General features: G+C 35.0%; 1 protein-coding gene across 1 annotated transcript in view; it reads left to right on the top strand.

The window, feature by feature from the left end:
- DYNC2H1 (dynein cytoplasmic 2 heavy chain 1) overlaps positions 1 to 18,545 on the top strand; it is a 370,694-nt gene that overhangs the window by 147,210 nt on the left and 204,939 nt on the right. Inside the window, exons 64-65 of the mRNA XM_030835708.2 lie at positions 6,443 to 6,541; positions 8,124 to 8,247. Coding sequence (XP_030691568.2) covers positions 6,443 to 6,541; positions 8,124 to 8,247 — 223 coding nt within the window. The remainder of the gene's footprint in view (positions 1 to 6,442; positions 6,542 to 8,123; positions 8,248 to 18,545) is intronic.

The following is an 18,545-nucleotide window of genomic DNA, read 5'->3' on the forward strand; positions in this document are numbered from 1 at the left end:
AAAAATGGTATCATTTTGATGGCAAAATATTTTAAATTGAACTTCCTGATAATAATAGAAATGTTTTAGGGATACTTGATTCATTTGGTTATATAGTTCTTTCATCTAGAGTATATTTTAAAAATAAAAATTTTATACTTTTATTTCATTTTGTTTTACAAAGTTATGGAAAGTGAAGATGGATGAGTTTTGGGTTATAAGTTAAAGATAACCATGTGCATATTTTGGAAAATTGTTCTTTTACATAGTATATGTTTCCAAAAAGTAATTATTTAAAGTTGAAACAATTATACCTTAATTAGCAGTGAGTGTGAAAACCAAATTCAAAATCTTGTATACAAGCAAATCATTTCTTTGTATGAAGTTTGATTTTTTTTACCATTACTTTAGTTTACCTTTCTGATACAGGATTTGGAAGATAACATTTCTCCCTTGAAAATATGTTTTGTTTTTTCTGTTCTTTTTATCTCAACAGTTTATACTCTATATTACCAGTGTTTTCTTTCCTCTCTACAACCCTTCTCTCTGTCCACACACCATTTCTTCATCTCATAACTCCACATCTCAAAGAAAATATAAACATTAAATGCTTCTCCTTAGGTAGTGTAAGCTGTATTATTATATGATTCATATTGTGAGTATGAATTGTGGTCCCTGTTCATTCCTGGATAATTTATTCTGTTTGATTTGACCTGTTAATCAGCTGACTATGCTTTGACTCTATACATTGGTGTCTTACTAGCATAGAAGTCGTTGAACAAAGATTACACAATTTTGCCTTCTTTTAATTTGATTTGGCTTAAACTTTAATTTATTTTTTAAACATTTTTATTATTATTTTTCACACTAGAATTACAAATCTGGAACTCTAAATGTGTATGTAAATAAATTCATTACAACCTAGTACTTTTTATCATATTTGTTATTCCTTTCCCAAGGTTTCATAGTCACTCCTTTTTTCAGTACTCCAAGAAAGCAATTGTTTGCAGATTAAAAAAAAAAATACTAGTTTAAGAATTTTTCTTTTTTATTCCATAACAAATCAGAGGCTTTTAGGAAAAATATATCACAATAATTTTTATTTTTTACTGTTAATAGTAATTGAAAATATTTACTTTTGTATTCTGAATTAAATTGTCTTTCATGATGAATTTGGGGGATATTGTCTTTGAAATTAATTTTAATGACAAGCTTAGTTTACTTTGTATTTAATATTGCCAAGTTTCTTACAGACACATATGCATTTATATGACAAAACAAAACCATTTGCACAAACTTGTTAGAGTAATTAGTCATTTTGTTGAAATGAATTTTCCATTATGGTTAACATTTTATCTTAATTCTAAGGTGGACTAGATTTAGAATAAACTGTTGTAGTTGCGTGTGTGGTTGGATACAACAAGTCTATAACATCTACTCATTAACATTACCATGTGATATGAAGTTAGATGTCTAAATATGTACAAATTGGGTTTCTGGGAGTCTTCCCTGAGAAAAAAATGACTAGGTGTGATGAATTAAATGTATTTTTGATTCAGAGATATAGCATGTCTCCTCATTAACTACAATAAAGTTTTTCAGAGATTCAGTGCGGGATTTCCCAGATTCAAGGGCTATAGTCGCTCAATCCCTTATTGGTGCTAAGGATAGCCTTTTATGTCCAAAATTATTCCTTGTCTTACAACAAAAGATGCTTGGAATTCTCATATTTGGTTTAAGCTAACTGTTGAAGCACATGTGTTATCTGGGTGAGGAAATAGTCAAATAATTATCTGCCACAGAAAGCTCATATGACCTATGTCCTTGAGGAGCAGGGGAAAATCTTGACCGTGATGTCCTGGATTGCTTGGACTATGATTTACACCTGTTCTCCTGATGTGATTATTAATAATTTTTTCTTTACTCTCAAACGTGTCCTTGTTTGGAAGATAATTGTATGATCTTTGTAATATTGTGGAACTCAGGGGATAAATGGAGAGTATGAGACACTATGGAGAGGTGTGAGTGAAAGCATCCAGAAAGAAGATGGAAAAATATGATTAATTTAAAGTTCACAGTCTTGTAAATTTTTCTTGGTTTAAATTTCACAGTATTATAAATTTTTCTTGTGAAGATGTACTAGGTATGTTTTTTTTATTGTTTATGGACAGTTCAGTGTCAAATTAGTTTTCTTTATACCACTCAATTTCTGAGATTTTTTTTTTCCTTTCCTGCCATTTAGTGTATGCTGAGGAAATGCAAACTAATTTGCTATTAGTCTAAAGAACATAAAATTGTAAAGGTAAATTGCATAGGGAAAACATTTTTTCATTAAATCCCAAATGCATAACAATAATCAACACTTAAATGTACTTACTATGTTTTTCATATATTATTATTTAAGAATTAATACAAGTAAAGCACTTAAACTCTTAACTCATTTAATTTTCAAATCAACCCTATTTAGTAGGTACATGTATTATCCCTTTTTGTAGATAAGGAAGTTGAGATACAAAAGGATTAAGTTTCTTGTTCAGGGTCACAGAGCTGTCAAGAGGTAGAGCCAAGATTCAAACAGTGCCATCTAGGCAGTCTATGCTGTAAGGCTGCCTCTCCAAGATATGTGTTTTTCTGTATATGTTTTAACTTATTTATTTTATGTTATTCCTGTTAATATAATTCTCCTTATCTTATCAAAAGATGAGCTTTAGTTTTATTTACAAAATGTTTCTACTCTTATCCCACTTGTGGTTATTAAAAATAAAATTATAGAGTTTTATAGATGTTTGAAAAATAGTCTTTTTCTTATTGGATGAAAGTCAAAAAGTCCAAACTTCCAGTTATAAGATAAGTAAGCACTAAGGATGTATGTACAACATGATAAATATAATTAACACTGCTGTATGTTATATATGAAAGTTGCTTAGAGAGCAAATCCTAAGAATTCTCATGACAAGGAAAAATAAATTTTTTTCTATTTCTCTAATTTTGTACCTGTATGAGATGATGGACGTTCCCTAAACTTACTGTGATAATCATTTCATGATGTATGTAAGTCAGATCATTATGCTATACACCTTAACTTACACAGTGTTGTGTGTCAGTTATATCAGTAAAACTGGAAGAAAAAAAATAATCGCTTTCAAAAATGTCCACTACCTAATCATTTTTTTTTTGCCAATAGATATCATGTGTCTCTAGCCTTTGACCTCTGTTTTGAGCTCTGTTGTTCTAATTTCCTGTTAGATATTGTTACCTGGAGCTTTGTAGGTAGCTCAAGCTCTGTCTTTAATCATTTTTTAAAAAAACTTTTAGTCAAGAATCTTTTAGTGGCCAACTTTAGTACTTTTTTTTTTTTCCTTAAAAAAAGCAACTTATGCTTTTAAATAACTGAGGTGTTCAGAAGATTGGGACTAGCTTCAGGATTCGAATGGTGTTACCAGGACATCTCTCTCTCTCTCCATCTTAAGAGATGGATTTATTCTTGGATAGGTTCTTTCTACCCTGTGTTAAGGATAGACATTGGCGACTCCAGGTTTACCATTATCACAATTTATGTTCTCAGACTAAAGATATCTCTTCCCTTCCTTTCCAGTATTTGTTACTTCCCCAGAAAGATTCTGATTGGTTAGTTTGGGTCACCTGCTCATCTCTTGTGTGCAGTGCTAGATGATTGATAATCCCATGAGAAATGCATTGAGTGGGGCATGCATGCTAGGCAAAGGTAGCTATGTACTTTAATAATTGTTTCTCTTCCTCACCCACTCCCTATAACCTGCTTCTCTTTTATTTCCTAACACTGGAGATGTCACAGTCTTGGTCCAGTAATGCAAACTGCAAATCTGCAACTCATTCTTACTATGTCTCTTTGCTTTTACATTCAGTTAGTTATTCAGCAAGTCTTGTCAAATCTACTTCTCAAATGTGTCATGAATTCATTCTCTTCTAACCACATCTACTGCCAGTGGCTTCACTTAGGCCTTCATCATGTTGTACCTGGATAAATACATTATTATAGCAGTTGGTCCCCTGCCCCTGTATCAGTTCCTTTATTTTGGAGTGATCCTCCTAAAATGTTAATCTGATCATCACAGTTCCTTGATTAATATATTTCAGTGACTACCCACTACCTGCAGTATAAAAATTTCATTATCCTTAAACATGGCATAAAATGCTCTTCATGATCAGAAAGACCTCTGATTACTCCTGCCATTTTATATGCATCATCTTTGTCTATACTTTTTATTCCAACTATGCCAAACTACTGGTAGTTTTCCAGATACTCCCAGCTTTTCATTCTTCTCTCAATCAGGCTGTTGTTTTGGCCTAATTTGCTTTTTTTACTTCTTTGCCTGGCCAAGTCCTATTTTTTTTGACCTAGTTTGACTTGAATTGCTTCCTAGCAGCTTCTCCTAACTCTGCCTGTGATCCACCTATAGAATTTTGTGTCCTTTTTGATTGAAAAAATTTTCGTTTTTTTGCTTCTTTATTAGATGTGTGACCAATGAAGGTAAGGGAATGTATCTTATTAATTTTTGTATCTCTCGTGTTGTCTTATTATAATCATTATTCAACATATGGTAGATGAATGATTAGCATGAATGAATGAAAGCTCACTATTTTTAGATCTACTATAATTTGTTAAATGTAGAATTTTACCACATTTAATCATGGAACACAGACCTAAAATATACCTCAGAGGTCTTCTCTAAATCTCTGGAGAAGTATAAATAAGATGAACACAAACTTGTAAGTATTCTTTGAAATTCTTTCTTTTTTTTTTTTTTTTTTTGTTGCGATACGCGGGCCTCTCACTGTTATGGCCTCTCCCATTGCGGAGCACAGGCTCCGGACGCGCAGGCTCAGCGGCCATGGCTCACGGGCCTAGCCGCTCCGCAGCATGTGGGATCTTCCCGGACCGGGGCACGAACCCGTGTCCCATGCATCGGCAGGGGGACTCTCAAACACTGCGCCACAAGCGAAGCCCTTCTTTGAAATTCTTAAGCATATTTTCTATGCTAAAAACATGATTTTTTGAAACATTATCTTATTCTCTTTTTAACTGCATCAGATCATTGGTTTAAAATCATGGGTAAGAACTTTTTTAAAATTTAAAATAGTTATTTTTGTGGTTAGGCAAAATCTAGTTTACTTGTGGAATGTTTGCTATTGAATGCTAGCATAAAATGAGATCTAAAACCTAGGTGTAATACTTCGGTAATACTTAAGAAGCTATTTGCTAGCCATATTATTTTGCTATTTCTGGATGCCTCCAGAAATAGATGCTGGGGGAAGATCATACAGTGGGGTAGCACTGTGGAGCTGTGGTGGGAGTGGTCCATTCTGGGTGCAGGTAAAAATAGGCCGCATTGTCTAGAGAGAGTTTTAAAACAATAATAAAGCTGTTTTAAAGTCAGTCAGCTCTTTATTATCACCATGTGCTGGCAATTTTAAACAGCATTTCTGATAAAATGCTGTTAATCCCCAGGGCATGTGATTCCCACCATCCCTCTCCCTCTTGGTATGCCACTAAGATAACATCCATGTTCTTATTAGATCTACCCCAGTTCTAAGTCTTCACTTCACTGTGACTTTCATGTGTTATTTTATCCCTATAGCACACAACTGCATTACATTTTTCAAATAAATGTGAAAATTTAAGAAAAATAAGGTCAGCTGTTATTTAAATCTAATTTGCTAGGTAACAATGACTATTAGATGGTTTAAAATTTATTTAAATATATTTACATCTATTTAAATTGATCAGATGTATAAATGTATAATTGGCTTCCTTTAATTTGCTAAATGGCATTGTATGTATAGGGCACAATGCCAGGTTTCTAATTTTCTGTTTCAGAGTTTAATTAGTGCAAGGCGTTCTGTAATGAGTTTAGTTCCTAGTTTGTTAGATCTTAACCTATCATCTTATGTAATTTTCTCTTCTAGGATACTCCTTTTGTAATATTAACTATGTAGTACTTTAGAGAAATTAGTCTTAAAATAGAAATAATTTTATTGCTAATTATTTCAACGATACTTTTATGATTAGCTCATACTTCTCTTGTAAGGCCTCTATGGTTTATTCAACCAAAGAATATCTAAAGTTAGGGAATGACTTGGCTGTGTATTTTAAAACCAAAAAGAGAGGTACAAATGGCATCAACTTAGGACTAGAACTCCTGCTTACTGTATTGTTAATATACATTTTCTGTGTTATTGTGTAGTAAATAAGACTATATTCACTTTACTGTGGTTAAATTTAATTACCTAGTATTAATTACTGGTAAAATTGATTAATGTAACCTCTGGTGCCGCTAAAAACTGTACCCTTATTTCCTCATTGTAGTTGTATATTTGTGTTCTCTAAAGCCTGAGAGAAAAACTCACTCATTAATTGATTAATAATTTTTAGGAAATTATTTTCATTTAATGAAAGCTTATAATCTTTTTTTTTTTTAATTAGAGTCGAGTTTGCCCATTTCTGGTAGACCCTTCTTCCCAAGCTACAGAATGGTTAAAGACACATTTGAAAGACTCACGTTTGGAAGTTATTAACCAGCAGGTGTGTATTACTTATAATTTAGATACCAACTAGTAATGGTATCTTGTGGTGAAAAGAACTATAATCAGAAAACATAGATTCAAAACTGAGTCTTATAACTTACCTGGTATGGGTCCTGGGAAGGAAATGTAGCTTTCTTAGCTTTAGTCTTCTAATTTGTAAAAAGGAATAAGAATATTTGTTTGATTGCTTCTATATGCAAGGTGTTGATCTAAGCCCTGGGAATTTATAAGTGAGTAATTCCTGCCCTCATGGAGATGAAAATTAAGTAATTACTTACACTAAACAAATAAGCATTTACACTAAATTATGATTAAAGACAAGTATAGGATGCTATAGAAGTAAGTTACTTAGTTTGGAGAATTAGGAAAACCTCCTTGACTTTTTAATTTCCTGTTCCTGTAACTCATCAATGAGCATCTTTGTTGTGTACAAAGATTTGACAGTTGGTCAATGAAATGTAACCATCGTGTTTTGTGTAGTGACTTTTCACTGTCATGTTTATCTCACCAAAGAAATTATTTTTGGTCAGTTTTTTTTTTTTTTATCGGGGAAGGCCTAGTGTATGATTAATTTTTGTAGATATGCTTCAGGTGCTTGAAAAATTAACTCTTTAAAATGTTCTTTACTTACAAAATGGGGATATCTAACTCACTTGTGTTTAAGAATAATTGTAATATCTTTATATAATATATAAAATATTTAATGCCACTTACGGTTGTAGTAGGAGATCTTAATAATTATCCAAATATTTAAAATTTTTTTAACCACAGTTGGAGGCTTAGAGTGGTATTTAAAATGACTCTTTACCTAGCCAGAAAGCCTAAAAATTCTTGAATGGTTATAGAATTTTATCTAAAGGTTCTTTTTACAGTAATTAGAACTATCACGTCAAGGTAAGTTTACTAGAATTCATCATCTTGTCTTTCTTCTTCCATTCAATGTGATATTGAATACAACCAAAGTAGTTGTTTTCTATTTTTTTTTTTTTTTTTCCCGTGGTACATGGGCCTCTCACTGTTGTGGCCTCTCCTGTTGCGGAGCACAGGCTCCGGACGCACAGTCTCAGTGGCCATGGCTCACGGGCCCAGCCGCTCCGTGGCATGTGGGATCTTCCCGGACTGGGGCACGAACCCATGTCCCCTGCATCGGCAAGCGGACTCTCAACCACTGCGCCACCAGGGAAGCCCCCAAAGTAGTTTTTATTAATACTTGGATGAGTAACTTATTGCATGTAGAATTTGAAAATTTCTGCATCAATTTGAAATCATAGTAGAAAATTTTAAAAGGCTTTTTTATTGTTAATGTAAAAATCCTTTTTTTCTAATATGTCTATTTAAATTATTTATGAATTTATTTATGAATTTATTTAACTAAATTAATAATTTATTCAACTAAATTGACTCATCACCAAGTACTTATAACTGGAAAAGCAATCATGAATAATTTGTATTGTTAACATACATATTAATTTTAACATATTTGTGTTATTGCTGTTAATAGCTTCATTCATTATCTGTAAGGACTTTTGTAAATCTAAGGTAATAAAGGAATTCATATGTATTCTTATTTATTCTCTTAGGATAGTAACTTTATCACAGCTCTTGAGTTGGCAGTACGTTTTGGGAAAACCCTTATTATACAAGAAATGGATGGTATAGAACCTGTTCTTTATCCATTATTGAGACGAGATCTGGTTGCTCAAGGTAAATGAATATTTGACAGTTTCCAGAGAGTAACTACTTTTTAAATCCAAAATAATTAACTTCATTAACTAACTTTGACATTTTTGGTCTTTTCAGTGAATCTAAAGAGAGGAAAACTTTTTGGGGACTGTATTATAGTAATGTCATCAGAATATAATAGTAACAGCAAGTAAAAAACTTAAAGTGCCTTTGTAAAAGAGGCACCATGTTAGGGTCTCCCGCACCATTCCCAGGAACAATATTTTACCAGAAAGACTCAAGGGATTCAGCACTCATGGCTTAGATTTATTGCAGGGAAAGGTTGCAAAGCAAAGTCAGTAAAGAGAAAAGGCACATAGGGTGAAGTCAGGAGTCAAGAACCTAGGTGCAAGCTTCCAAGAGTCTTCTTTCATTGGAGTCACACAGAATGTGCTAATTCCCCCAGGGCTGAGTTGTGACAACACGTATGAAAGTTGTCTACCAAGGAAGCTTATTAGAGACTCAGTGTCCAGAGTTTTTATTGGGGCTTATTATGTAAGCACACTCTGTCTAGCAGGTAGCAAAATTCCAGACTCCCCAAAGGAAGGCAGGTGTTCAGCGTAAACCGTATTGTTTGAACAAATAGCTTAAGCACAGTGAGCCACTCTTACCTATTCTGGGAATGGTGAGAACCTTAACAAAATCCAAATTCCCATACAATGGTTATGGGCCAACCTTGCAAGCAGGCCTCTCTAAGGATACTGGTCTTAGGACTGTTATGTTACCTCCTTTCTGTGCAGGTACCTAACCCAGACTTTGATATTAGAAAAGTTATGTAAGAGCTTGTTGTGCAAAATGTCATAGACATGTACTTATATATAAGTACATATACTTACTTACACCACACACTTTGCTAGCACCACAAAGTTTAGAAAATTGGAGTTACTGGGGAGAAATAGAGAAAGAGAAATAGCAGAGAAATAGCAAAGAATGTACTATTTACTGATCACCTGTTATCCCACAAATAGGTATGCTTAGCCTAGCAGTGATTGATATGTTATGGAAAGAACCCTAGTAGTGGGACTGTTGCCGATATAACCTGGACTTACTTCCTGGGGTTCAGTCTCTGGTCTCAGTCTGTTCTTTCCTGGAGCTAATTCAGATCTGTTGAGCTACCTCTTGCTATGCTATCTTAAAGGGGGTGGAAATGAACCTTTAGGATCATCTGGATTTGACTCCCTTTAGTCTGTATGCTGACCCTTGAGCGCTCTTTAAATATATCTCGATGAGCTCTTATTGGTATTAGGTTTTAGCCATATCTGCTGCATTTTCTGAGAATGGAGTTTGACAAGGTCCCCTAAAATTGGATCTGGTAAAAAATGATAATATTCTACATCATGATTTGTTCACACAGTGAAACACTATTCCAGATAGTTGTTCAGGGCTGTTTGGGTCAATTTGTTAATTTCTGTTCACTTCATTGAGAAAAAGAGCGTTACCTCTGCCCCTACCTTACTTTTTCCACCTTCAGTCCAGAGTCGCATATGTTCACGTCACATCAGTTGAAGTCTGTTATCCCCTTTGAGTATACTTCAGATTGTCCTTTTCTGCAGTTTTGAGTTCCTCATGAATAGCCATTTGTCATCATATATTTCCTGTGGGGACAGAGGATGGTTGTCCTAGAAAGACGTAAAACAAAGCCTGTGTCCAAGTTCATTTACGTCCCAGTGTTCTTAATCTAAGCAACACGAACTGCTTTCTACATAGTGATGTCAAAACAGGCACAAGTAATAGGAATAGAATGTACTTCTCCTCCTCAAATTTATGCAGTTCAAAAATCCCCTCAAATATGTATTGATCAAAAAGAAGAGCAAGGTACAATTCTTCGTCAAAGTCTCATTGTTTTAAATTTTCTGTTTCCTGTGTTCCTAGTAGCTCAGCCAAGGCAGAAGTTAGATGTAGAAGTTTGCAACTGTCAAATAGCTGAAGACTGCTTGACCAGCTATCTATGTAGAAGTTGCTGGAGGAGAGGCTAGTGTAGTTGGCAAATAGTTTAAGTTTTACTAGCAATAGATGTCAAAATTATTTTTATTAATCATTCTAATCCTTTACAGTTATTTCATTTCCATCTGGGGTGTTTGAGTATGGATTCGAGAGTTATAGTAGAGATGATAGCTAAACATTCTTGATTGGCTCTTTTAGACCAAATTCTTCACTTTAGGCACGACTGCTTCATACAGGCATATGTATGTGCAACATAAAGATTAACCTTGTGATTAATTGCTGTATCTGTTTCTAGAGGGTGGTTCTCCATATAGGTATGTCTTTGGTACCCCAGTTGAGTCTAGGCAGCTTAATGGCCTGAACACAGCTAGACCAGTGGTTCTCTAATGGTAGTGATTTTGTCCCCCAGAGGACATTTGGCAATGACTGGAGACATTTTTGGTTGTAACAACTTGGTGCGTCTATTCCAAGGATATCTTTAAAATGTACAGGGCATCTCCTCATAACAAATAATTTTCCAGTACAATTTGTCAGTAGTACTGAGGTTGAGAAACCCTAAGCTAGCTCACCAGTTCTGACCCATGAATCTCTGTACTGGTATATTTCAGTTATTTTCAGGGTGACATGCTTTATAGCCAAGAGCACTACTTGAAGCCAGTTCATTGTACAGAATATTCCATGCTATAGGTTGCCAAAAGTTTTACCTATGGATAGTGGATGGCTGTAGCATTCCATTGGATTTTCTTATCTGTGAGATTTTTTTGTAGACATCTGTAATTCTGTGCATCTGAAAGATATAGGGCTCAAAGACAAGGATTGGTTTACAACTGCTTGGATTACTTCCAGAGTTGGCACTTGCAGCTTTTACAGGAGCTGCCATTCAAACTTAGCCACATGTTTGTTGACCAGATAAATTATTAGGTTGTACTAAAATCTTCAGGTGTGGAATATGCTGCTTCTAGTAAAGTGAAGAAGGTATTCAGTTGTTGATTTTCTTTCTTTGTATATAGTGGCTATAAAGCCAGCAGTTTATTCTTAATAGGCTGTGGGATATTTCCTTGAGCAATGTTGATTTGATTATTTTTGTGGCTGGGTTTTTTGTTTATCTTCATGTAAGTCCCATCATCTTTAGTTAGTTAAGCTTGAAAGGTTTACAATACAATGTGAGCAATTTTATCAGTGGAGACCATTACCAAGATGTTACCTATATGATGGAATGTTTGTACCCATATGGCAGTTCACATGGTACTTGAATTTCTCTAATTCAGATGATAATATATTTCTGAAGAGTTTGGACCTGTTAAGGTATACTGCATATAAGAGATGAACTGATTTTCATCTTCTTCCCAGGGGAATGTAAAAAAGAAATCATTAATAATCATTAGCAGTGTTCAAGTATCTGCTGTGAGCAAAATATTTTTAATCATCGCTGTGTCAAGCATTGTGGAAGCAGTGGTGGCCACTTCCTGGTTTAAGTTTCATGGTCATAATAAACGTTCAAACAACTTTTATTTTGAAATCCAGACAGATAAAATTGTGTAGCACTCTTGCCTGGTGTAAAAAGAATAACTTTCTTTTTCACTTCCTAACATGATGCATTTCTTTCAACTATAAGTATTGGCCGGATTTGGGTACACTTTATAGGCAGATCTTGCCTGTATCTTTGGCTAATTGTTAAGGAAGTCATCAAGGCATCACAATAAACAAAGCCAATTAATGTATCTGTACATACAGGTGCTCCAAATCTATTAGATATGTTAACCAAAAAAATCGAAACAAAATATACTCAATACTGATCCAGGCTCAGAAACCAAAATAATAGCCATGTAAGTTGAGGCTTCCCCTGGAAAGAGAATGTGAGACCAAATCTTGTACTTGTGCCTAATCATTCTGTTTCCACAGTTCTCTAAAGTACAGTACAGATTTTGTGCCCAGGAGAAAAATGTAGTCAAAATTAACTCCATCGTAGGTTAACTCCAATGTAAATTAAGACTTTATACAGTTAAGACTGTGTTGGACTTTTATAGTTCTACATGTAATATTTTCTAAGAGTAGTGTAAGGGACTTATGTCCAAGGTTCTTTTTATACAATAAAACATTTATTTTGAAATATTTTTAAAAATGTTATATCAGAATAATGCATTGATGGGTTACACAATCAAATAGTATAGGATGGCAAGAGTGTTCTTTCCCTCCCCTCTTCATGACTAGTCTTACAAGAGAAAATCAGTTACTTCTTAATTTTCACTTTTTATTGAGATACACTTACAATTGTATAGCTTAATGATTTTTACAAATGGAATACACTTCTGTAAGCACCCAGATCAAGATACAGAACTTTTTCAGCATTCCAAACTCCTTTGTTTACCACTGTCCCCCACAAGGATAACCACATTCCTGCCTTATAACAGATGAGTTTTACTTGTATTTGTACATTGCATAAATGAGGAAGAAAAAAGCAGCACCTGACTACTATGGGCTGGAAGCTGGCCAGGCTCTACAGCTTGACCATGGTGCTCTCCTGTTGAACATAAACCATTTCACAGAACACCATCAACAGGCAGGTCACTCTGTGACCATAAGCATGTCAGCGCACAAAAACGAGGACACTTCCATGCCACAAAGATAACTAAACATCCTCTTCTCCCTGCTCTTATGAGTGACTTCTGCTTTTTTATCCATATAGCTTAGTCTGACACCATTTCTGACACCTCCTAGATATCAACAAAATTATTGATACAAATCAGAATTGTCTGGTCTTTCTGATAGCATCCATTCCCCAGCAAAACCGCACTTTCTTTGAACCATTCTGAAATCACCCAGTGTTAAGTCCATCTTCTATAAAAAGCATCTCTGAATACCTTTTTACTGAGACAAGGTGGAGTTTCCCATGGTGATCTATCTTTCATTGTAAGTTGCCGGTATACCCGAGCTGAGACCCTTTAAACTGAGTTTATGTTTTAACTAATTAGTTAACTGAATAATTTTTAATTGAAGTATAGTTGATTTACAAAACTATATTAGTTTCAGGTGTACACATAGTGATTAAATGTTTTTATGGATTATACTTCGCTTAAATTTATTAAAAAACAGTGGCTGTATTTCCCTGTGCTGTACAGCAGCTGTCCCCAACCTTTTTGGCACCAGGGACTGGTTTCATGGAAGACAGTTTTTCCACGGATAGGGTGTAGGGGATGGTTCAGGTGGTACCAGTCCGCGGCCCAGGGGTTGGGGACCCCTGTTGTACAGTATATCCTTGTTGCTTATTTATTTTATACATAGTAGTTTGTATCTCTTAATACCATACCCCTGTCTTCCCCTTCTCCCCTTCTCTCTCCCCACTGGTAAGCACTAGTTTGATTTCTATTAGTCTGTTTGTTTTGTTATATACTTTGACTTCTTTTATTTTTTAGATTCCACATATAAGTGGCAATATAGAGTATTTGTCTTTCTCTGTCTGACTTATTTCACTAAGCATAATACCCTCTAGGTTCATCCATGTTACTGAAAATTGCAGAATTTCTTTCTTTTTATGACTAATATTTCATTGTGTGTATATGTATATATTTTCAATATATATTAATATATATATATGGTATATACATATATACCACATCTGTTTTATCCATTCATCTATTAATGGACACTTAGGTTGCTTCTGTATCTTGGCTATTGTAAATAATGCTGCTATGAACATTGGAGTACATATACTTTTCAAATTAGTGTTTTTGTTTACCTTGGAAGTTTACCCAGCAGTAAAATTGCTGGATCATATGGTAGTTCTATATTTAGTTTTTGGAGTAGCCTCCATACTGTTTTCCACAGTGACTGTACCAATTTACATTCCCACCAACAGTGTACTAGGGTTCCCTTTTCTCTACATCCTCGCCACCATTTGTTATTTGTGGTCTTTTAAATGATATCCAGCTGCCAGACGTGAGGTGATAGCTCATTGTGGTTTTGATTGTATTTCTCTGACGATAACAGTGTTTAGCATTTTTTCATGTGCCTGTTGGCCATCTGCATCTCTTCTTTGGAAAATGTCTGTTCAGGTCTCCTGCCCAATTTTTAATCGGGTTGTTTGCTTTTTGATGTTGAGTTATATGAGCTGTTTATATATTTTGGATATTAATCCCTTATTGATCATATCATTTGCAAATATTTTCTCCTGTTCAGTAGTTGTCTTTTTGTGTTGTCAATGGTTTCCTTTGCTGTGTAAAAGCTTTTAGGTTTGATTAGGTCTCATTTGTTTATTTTTGCTTTTTTTCCTTTTGCCTGTGGAGGCAGATCCAAAAAATACTGCTATGACTTATCTAAAAGAGTATTCTGCCTTCTCTTTTAGGAGTTTTATTTTTTTAGATCTTACATTTAATCTGTTTTGAATTTACTTTATATATGGTGTGATAAAATGTCCTAATTTTATTCTTTACATGTAGCTGTCCAGTTTTTCCAGCATCGCTTATTGAAGAGACTGTCTTTCCTCCATTGTGTATTCTTGACACATTTGTTGTAGATTAATTGACCATAAGTGCATGGGTTTCTTTCTAGGCTCTCTATTTTGTTCCATTGAACTGTGTGGCTGATTTTCTGCCAGTATCATGCTATTTTGATTACTTTCTAGTATATTCTGAAGACTGAGAGCATAATACCTCCAGCTTTGTTCTTTTTTCTCAAGATTACTTTAGAAATTTGGGATCTTTTGTTGTTCCATATAAATTTTAGGATTATTTGTTCTAGTTGTGTGAAAAATGTCATGGATATTTTTTAAAAATTTATTTAATTTATTTATTTTTGGCTGTGTTGGGTCTTTGTTTCTGTGCGAGGGCTTTCTCTAGTTGCAGCAAGCGGGGGCCACTCTTCATCACGGTGTGCGGGCCTCTCACTATCGCGGCCTCTCGTTGTGGAGCGCAGGCTCAGTAGCTGTGGCTCACGGGCCTAGTTGCTCCGCGGCATGTGGGATCTTCCCAGACCAGGGCTTGAACCCGTGTCCCCTGCATTGGCAGGCAGATTCTCAACCACTGCGCCACCAGGGAAGCCCTGCCATGGGTATTTTGATAGAGATTGCATTGAATCTTTAGATTGCTTTGGGTGCTATGGATATTTTAACAATATGAATTCTTCCAATTGAAGACATTGGAATATCATTCCATTTCTTTGTATCAGCTGCAGTTTCCTTCTTAAATGTTTTATAGTTTTCAGAGTAGGATTTTCACGTCCTTTGTTAAGTTTATTCCTCAGTGTTTTATTCTTTTTAATGTGATTTTAAACAGGATTATTTTCTTGCTTTCTCTTTCTCATAGTTCATTGTTAGTGTATAGAAAAGCAACAGATTTCTGTATGTTAATCTTGTGTCCTTCAACTTTACTGAATTCATTTATTAGTTCTAACAGTTTTTTGGTGGAGACTTTAGGGTTTTGTTTATATAGTTTTATGTCATCTGCAGATAGTAGCAGTTTTACTTTTCCCTTCCAATTTGGATACTCTTTATTTCTTTTTCTTGTCTGAATACTGTATCTGGGACTTCCAATACTATGTTGAATAGAATTGGTGAGATGGGCATCCTTCTCTTATTGCTGATTTGAGAGGAAAGGCTTTCTTTTCACCTTTTCACCATTGAGTATGATGTTAGCCATGGGTTTGTCATAAACGGCCTTTATTATGTTTAGATATGCTCCCTATAAACCCACTTTGATGAGAGTTTTTATCACGAATGGATGTTGAATTTTGTCAAGTGCTTTTTTTGTGTTTATTGAGATGATCATGTTATTTTTATTCTTTCTTTTGTTAATGTGATGTATCATTGATTGATTTGCGAGTATTGACCCTTGCATCCCTGGAATAAATCCCACTTGATGATGGTGTATGATCCTTTTTATTTTTTATTGAGTTTGGTTTGCTAATATTTTGTTGAGGATTTTTTCATCTATATTCATCAGAGATATTAGCCCTTAATTTTCTTTTGTTGTAGTGTCTTTGTCTGGTTTTGTTATCCAGGTAATGGTGGCCTCATAGAATGAATTTGGGAGTGTTCCATCCTTTTCACTTTTTTGGAATACTTTGAGAAGGATAGGCATTAACTCTTCTTTATGTGTTTGGTAGAATTCCCTTGTGAAGCCGGAGGGTCCTGGATTTGCTGGGAGGTTTTTTGTTACAAATTCAATTTCACTGTTAGTAATTGGTATGTTCAGATGGTCCCTTTCTTCCTTGTCAGGTTATATGTTTCTAGAAATGTGTCCATTTCTTCTGGGTTGTCTATTTTGTTGGCATATAACTGTTCATAGTATTCTTTTATTATTTTTTATATTTCTGTGATAATGGCTGTAATTTCTCCTCTTGCATTTCTTCTTTTGTTTATTTGCATTTTCTCTCTTTTGATGAGCCTGGCTAAAGGTTTATTTATTTTGTTTGTCTTTTCAAAAAACAAGCTCTTGCTTTCATTGACCTTTTCTATTGTTTTTTTTGTCTCTAATTTTATTTCTTTAATTTTATTTCCTTTCTAATATTTATTATTTCTTTCCTTCTGCTGACTTTGGACTTTATTTGTTCTTCATTTCCTAATTCCTTTAGATGATAGGTTAGGTTGTTTATTTGAGATTTTTCTTATTTCTTGAGGTGGGCTTGCATTGCTGTAAACTTCTCTCTTAGAACTGCTTTTGCTGCATCCCATAGATTTTGGAAAGTTGTGTTTCCGTTATCTTTTGTCTCAATGTATTTCCTGTTTTCCTCTTTAATTTCTTCACTGGCCCATTGGTTTTTCAGTAGCATGTTGTTTATTCCTCACATATTTGTGCTTTTCCCAGTTTTCTTCCTGTAACTGATTTCTAGTTTCATACTGTTGTGGTCAGAAAAAATGCCTGATATAATTTCTGTCTTCTTAAATTTGTTGAGACTTGTTTTGTGTCTTAGCACATTGTCAATCCTGGAGAACATTTCATGTGCAGTTAAAAAGAATGTGTATTCTGCTCTTTTGGGGTAGAATGTCCTGTAGATATCTGTTAAGTCCAACTGGCCTGTGGTGTCATTTAAGACCCTGTTTCCTTATTGATTTTCTCTCTGGATGATCTGTCCACTAATGTAAGTGGTATGTTAAAGGCTCCTCCTATTCTGTTATCGTCAATTTCTCCCTTTATGTCTCTTAGTATTTGCTTTATATATTTAGGTGTTCCTGTATTAGGTGCATACACGTTAACAAGTGTAACATCCTGTACTTGTGTTGATCCTTTTATTATTACATGATGCTCTTCTTTGTCATAGACTTTGTTTTAAAGTCTACTTTGTCTGATATGAGTATTGTTACCTCTACTTTCTTGTTATTTCCATTTCCGTGAAATCTCTTTTCCATTCCTTCACTTTCAGTTAGTGTGTCTTTAGCTCTGAAGTCAGTCTCTTGTAAGCAGCACATAGATGGGTCTTTTTAATTAATTAATTAATTAATTAATTTTCTGGGTTTTTTTTTAACATCTTTATTGGAGTATAATTGCTTTGCCATGGTGTGTTAGTTTCTGCTTTATAACAGAGTGAATCAGTTATACATATACATATGTCCCCATATCTCTTCCCTCTTGCATCTCCCTCCCTCCCACCCTCCCTATCCCACCCCTCTTGGTGGTCACAAAGCACTGAGCTGATCTCCCTGTGCTATGCGGCTGCTTCCCACTAGCTAGCTATCTTACGTTTGGTAGTGTATATATGTCCATGCCGCTCTCTCTCTCTTTGTCCCAGCTTACCCTTCCCCCTCCCCGTATCCTCAAGTCCATTCTCTAGTAGGTCTGCATCTTTATTCCTGTCTTGCCCCTAGGTTCTTCTGACCATTTTTTATTTTTTTAGATTCCATATATATGTGTTAGCATAAGGTATTTGTTTTTCTCTTTCTGACTTACTTCACTCTGTATGACAGACTCTAGGTCCATCCACCTCACTACAGATAACTCAGTTTCATTCCTTTTTCTGGCTGAGTAATATTCCATTGTATATAAGCAACACATAGATGGGTCTTTTTTAATCCAATATTCCACCCTATGTCTTTTTTTTTTTTTTTTTTTTTTGTGGTACGCGGGCCTCTCACTGTTGTGGCTTCTCCCGTTGCGGAGCACAGGCTCCGGACGTGCAGGCTCAACGGCCATGGCTCACGGGCCCAGCCGCTCCGCGGCATGTGGGATCTTCCCGGACCGGGGCACGAACCCGCGTCCCCTGCATCAGCAGGCGGACTCTCAACCACTGCGCCACCAGGGAAACCCCACCCTATGTCTTTTGATTGGAATATTTATTACATTGACATTTAAAGTAATTATTGATAGGTATGTCCTTATTGCCATTTTGTTACCTGTTTTCTGGTA

This window comes from Globicephala melas, chromosome 8 (genome assembly GCF_963455315.2).
Source record: "Globicephala melas chromosome 8, mGloMel1.2, whole genome shotgun sequence".
Lineage (NCBI taxonomy): Eukaryota > Metazoa > Chordata > Mammalia > Artiodactyla > Delphinidae > Globicephala > Globicephala melas.